The sequence below is a fragment of the Microtus ochrogaster genome, chromosome 8, assembly GCF_000317375.1.
Source record: "Microtus ochrogaster isolate Prairie Vole_2 chromosome 8, MicOch1.0, whole genome shotgun sequence".
NCBI lineage: Eukaryota > Metazoa > Chordata > Mammalia > Rodentia > Cricetidae > Microtus > Microtus ochrogaster.
In genome coordinates this window covers 37514913-37520531 of record NC_022015.1, presented here as the reverse complement: position 1 = coordinate 37520531, position 5619 = coordinate 37514913, and the positions used below count along the sequence as shown (strand labels likewise).

Genomic DNA, 5619 nt, shown 5'->3' with positions numbered 1-5619 from the left:
CTAGCTCTTCTGCTCTCTGGCCCATTATTGTGCCTCAGCCCCATTGCTGAGACAGCTCTTACTATGCAGCCCACGCCAACCTCCATCAAGTAACTCTTTCCATTTCTTTTTTGTTGTTGTTGCTGTTTTGTTTTGTTGGGGGTTTTTTTGTTTGTTTGTTTGTTTTCGGGACAGGGTTTCTCTGTGGCTTTGGAGCCTGTCCTGGAACTAGCTCTTGTAGACCAGGCTGGCCTCTAACTCAGAGATCCACCTGCCTCTGCCTCCCAAGTGCTGGGATTAAAGGTGTGCGTCACCACCGCCGGGCTCTTCCCATTTCTTGACTGCTGAGATTACAGGTGTGTGCCACCACCTCCATGTGAAACCATGATGCGTATGGGCTTCATGCATGCTATGAAAAGCACTCTACCAACTGAGCTACAGCCCCAACCCCTAGGGACCCAAGTTCCTTCATCTGTAACCGTGGGTAGGATACACAAGTGACTTCCAAACCCGGCAGAGCACAAGAACCCACAAGGAAAATGTAAAAATACAAACTCAAGCAAGCTTAGTCCACACTAGAAATCTACTTTTCAAAAAGAGTCGGTGTAGCTGAGCCTACATGCCATCCTAACTCAAGTCTCTGTTTCTAAAACACCCCCAGGATGCAGGAGTAACAGAAAATATCCGTAAGATCATCACAATATGCCAGCACTACGATGCTCTGACTAGATGGTATTGTCTCTGAGGAATCAACCAAAAATTGGCAGTAACTTGAAGTCTGCACTGTGGAAGGAATGCTCTGGAAGCCCCCGTGAGGGGTGAACAGCTCCCCACTTGGCAGGTGGGTGGCCTGGGGAGCTCTTCTGCCTCTGCAGATGTCAGGACCCCACTCCCTAAACAGAGATCGAGCAGTCACCCCGGAGAGGTGAGCAGCAGTCCAGGAAAGGCCAAGATGCCCTGGACCACCGTTCCGCCCAGGCATTTCCCCGGGGAACTTTCCACATCCAAAGGGGCCTGCCCGACACATCCATCAGCAGGTCCATGAATACTGCCGTATGTGCGGCAATTAAAGAACAAGAAGATGTGGCAGCTCGCAGATGGCGAAGGCGGGTGTCCCCGGGGACAGCGGGACTCCGCCAAGCAGCTGCCGGGGCGGGGCGGAACTGGGCCGCTGCCTACCTCTCATCCGCCATCACGACGGCGTCGAACATGTCCTGCTCCACAGCCATGGCAGCGGCCCGGTTCTCCCCGGGCTCTCGCACTCCTGCCATTCTGTGTAGTAGTCGCCAGCCGGCGAGGAACGGCTACAACCGCCCTGCTTGCCAGCTGGAGGAAGGCACTTCCGCGTGTGCTGCGCGGAGCACGGCGGGTAAGGACGGCAAGCGAAAAAAGCCAAAAAAAATAAAATAAAATAAACTCTTTACTGCGCATGGGCAGACCCCGCTCCTCCTCCCAGGCTCCTCCCTCTCCTCTGAGAGTGGGGCGGGTCCGGCCAAGCAGGAATGCTTCGCTGTGCTGCGCGCGGGGCCCAGGAGAACCCAGCTTTTATTTTCAAAGCCCAAACAAATGGGACCGAATTTACAAACATAGGTCTTAAAGAAATGAGAAAAATTATCAAAGATCTAGCACAGGAGCATTCCCAGGAAATGGAGGAAGGGCCCCAGCAGCAGGCAACATGGAGGAGGGTGGAGCATCCAGCAGCTTCAGCTGTCACCGGTTGTCAATCACTACATCTGCACACCCCACAGGAGACTCTCCGGTGGGCTGGAACCGATTTGATACTGCGACATCCTGAAGGACAAATAATAAATATTGCCCCCAGCCAGGAAAATGTCCTGGGGGGCGGAGGATCTCTGAAAATGAAAAAGGTTGTGTGTGCCAGTTACCTTGTTTTTTTTTGGTCTTTTTTGTTATTTTGTCTTTTTTTTTTTCTGAAGCTGAGGACCGAACCCAGGGCCTTGCGCTTGCTAGGCAAGCGCTCTACCACTGAGCTAAATCCCCAACCCCGAATGCTGGCTCTTGCTGCCAGTATTTAAAGCAAAACTGAAGTATTTCATACACAGTCAAGTATCAGGTGGCACCGAAGGGCTTGCCAGCAGGAGGAGCCACTCTGTCTAAGCGCTACCGATCTCATGGGCAACCACTCTCCAAAAGGCAGAAACTGAAGTTGGTCCATTTCCATCAGAGCTACCTTCCAAAGCAGAGCTTTAAAGAGTATGCCAGGCTGTCAAGACGGACACGTAAGATACCAGGAGCCCTCGAGTGCACATAAATCAGAAAAAAAACCAAGAAAATTCTTATCATACAAGATTAGGCACCAAGGAGGACAAGGTGTCACTACGGCAGCACCCACCATGACAGCAAAAGACGTCTAAAATAGCAAGGGCCAGGATCCACCAGCCGTAGCCTGGGCCAGAGTGCTGATGGGAGTGAGGCTTTATGGGGGCCGCGATAAGTTTCTTAGACCACAATTGCTGACAAGTTAAATAGCCTTTGCGTAAAGGAGACCAGACACACACCATTATACTGGGTCAGAGGGCTGAACCAGTGAACAACAAAATTCCATGGGATTCAGAAGCTGCTTCCAGTTCTGAATTACATCTTTACGGATGAGAATAACTATAACAAGGTGGGTTTTGTTTTTGTTTTTTAATGAGAACTGCCATATCAAATACAAAAAAGCTTAAGTCTCATATGGGCATAGAATCATCATGTTGGCTGAAGAAGAGTTGAGCCTACAGAATAGACTAGAAAGGCCCAAGGAGCTAGTCTCATATGAGTAAAACTCCACACTGATAAAAACAGAGTCACAAGCTCTGCGGAGGACTGGAGCACTAACCACTAGCCATGTTGGGAATGTATTGGTATCTCAGGAAAAACAAGTCCTGTGTGTACCTCACACTGCTCATCAGAACAATTCCACATTCCATAAAGATGTGACCTTTAGAAAGGATGCTGGGCAGTGGTGGCGCACACCTTTAATCCCAGCACTCGGGAGGCAGAAGCAGGCAGATCTCTGAGTTCGAAGCCAGCCTGGTCTACAGAATGAGTTCTAGGACACCCAGGGCTACACAGGGAGACCCTGTCTCAGGGAGAGAAAAGGTCTTGAAAGTGGGTACAAAGTAGACTTATTCTAGAAGCAGGCAGACAGCTCCCATCTGTCATTCCAGCATGTGAGAAACCGAGGTAAGATGACTGTCCTGAGTTCAAGGCCAGCCTGGACTACAGAGTGCATTCCAGGCTGGCCTGGGCAAAAGAAAGAGACTATATCTCAAAAAAAAATGTTTAACAATAGATAAATGAATAAATTCATCCTAATAGGGTAAATAATGGGCCTTTTTTAAGTCACAGAACTGAACAACAGGTTCTGGCCTTTAAATCGGGGAGAGTCTTACAAGGAACAGAAGAAATGCCTAGGAAGAGCATCAGAGGCAGCATCTCCCTCCGAGATGTTTAAAATCCCCCTGCCGCTCTGTTTTAGTTTTAAAGGGACTTTCGTGTTCACGAGTGTATCAGTTTGGGCTGCCTTTTGGTAGATGGTTCAAAGAGGTAGGAAGGTCACTGGAATACTCTGTCCCCTTTGACAAGGTTGTTTTGTCTCGGGGAAGCAGCTACAGAGTGGCGATTTTACATTCTAGCATGAACACTGTGCTAAGTCTTGTAAAACTGAGCTGGGTTTGGCGACACACACAGAGAACAGTGCACTCAGGCCCTTGGAGACTCGCTTAAACTTAACACAAGGAAAATGGCAAAATGCCAGCTGTGGCCCCAGTGACCTTTGAACTTCTTCCTTTGTGGTCCTGGAACAACATGACTGTATGGCACTGACCAATTCTTTCTCTGTGCTAGAAATCCCAATGATGTGCAGATTTTGAAGGTAGAATGAAACAGGTTCTCCACTGTTTTCTAAATGTCTTTTACATTTTTACTTTTTCTTGACCAAATAAAGTCACCCAATACCTGTAATGCAGAGAGTGGGAAACAAGCAAGCATAGTAGTGCATTTCTCCAGTTCCCTGATCACCAATTTCTTTCCCCCTAGCTTCTCCCCATAAATTTATACCCCCTCTAAAAATGTGCACACCACTATGCTTTCAGCATGTCTCCAATGCACTTATTATTGTGTGCATATTCAAAGCATAAAAACTTTTAGCTGAAGCCAGGAGGTGGCGGTGCACACCTTTAATCCCAGCACTCCGAAGGCAGAGCAGGTGGCTCTCTGTGAGTTTGAGGCCAGCCTGGTCTACAGAGTGAGTTCCAGGACAGCCAGGGCTGTTACATAGAGAAACTCAGTCTCGAAACAAACAAACAAAAAACTATTAGCTGAGATAAAAATAATAGCTAGTTTTGACATAGGAAAATGGTTATATAAGGAGAAGGGAGAGGACTGCTTACAAGTAAAGCCTGATGTTGGGGGCTGCAGACCCCTGGCCCCTTGACTTTCTTTGCCTGCCTCAGACCCTTTGCCTGCTGGAGTGAGCTGAGCAAAACAACTTGTTTTCCTGAGCCTGCAGCTGCTCTGAGCACAAGACCCTGATGGCAGGGGAGTGGGTTCTGGTGAGACCTGCAGGTGAAAGATCTCGAGAGCTGAGTCGTGACTATCAGTTAAGGATCCCTATGTAAGTTGACATTCTTGTATCAAGGACGACTCATGTCCCCGTGTCTCTGTCTGTGTGCATATGTTTTTAAGTTTCCAGCCTAGTTCCCGGTTCACGTACCATAGAGCATAAAGTAGTTGTGTTTTACAGCCTGAGGCTAGGGTTCTACAGAAGAATGTAACTGCATGTCATATTTTTATATAATTCTGTAAAGTGTGGAGAAATAACATATATCACAAAACTCCAGACTATTGGTTGTGACTCTTAGTTTGGAACATGGCTTTGGTGAGATTCACCCCTGCTCACCTTGGTTTCGGTCCTAAATATCTTTTGAATCCAGCTTGTCACAACATCAGAAGCAAAAAGACCCATAATGCTAACTTAAGTTGTTAAAGTCCTGTTTGTAAATTGCTTTATTCTCAATAATGTCCAGACTTTAAAGCTGGGATCTTAAAAGCAAGAAGGGGGGGCTGGGGGTGTGGCTCAGTGGCAAAGCACTTGCCTAGGGTTCACAAGGGTATGGGTTTGAGGCCCACCTCAGTCAAAGGAGCTTCCAAAGAGCCAGAGGTGGTAACATTTTTAAAGTACAAATATTATTGCTTTCAAAATTCCTACATAAGTCTCAAATTTAATGTTCATTTTAGTCACTGTACATATTAAAGTTGTGTGGGAGAAAACTGAAATGTTCTTGCTGATGTCTGTTTTGGGAGGAACCAATTGTGGCAATCACTTCTGTAACATGGGAGAATTACAGCCCAAATGATAACGTTGGACAGACGGCCTGAGAATGCCTGGGAGGGGTCAACAAAAGACCCGAGCACATTTTCAGGTGTCTGAAGAACTGTGTGAATTCTATTTAGGTTGGTAGTTTTAGAATGCTTTTGCTGGACTAGAGATATGGCTTGGTGGCAGGGCATTTACCTACCATACATAAGGTTCCTGGTTCGATCCCCAGCTTTGCTAGCATAAAGTTATTATTAGTATTTTATTTTTGACAAAATGCACAAAGGAGATGGCAGATCAGCTTCCAGAAATCCAATACA

At 47.2% G+C, this 5619-nt stretch overlaps 1 protein-coding gene across 1 annotated transcript in view; it reads right to left on the bottom strand.

Moving 5' to 3' along the window:
• Positions 1-1335, bottom strand: part of Lto1 (LTO1, ABCE1 maturation factor) — a 6484-nt gene extending 5149 nt beyond the window's left edge. The window contains exon 1 of the mRNA XM_005351610.2: positions 1159-1335. Within this exon, the coding sequence (XP_005351667.1) occupies positions 1159-1250 (92 nt within the window). The 5' untranslated portion in view covers positions 1251-1335. The remainder of the gene's footprint in view (positions 1-1158) is intronic.
• Positions 1336-5619: the final 4284 nt, after the last annotated feature.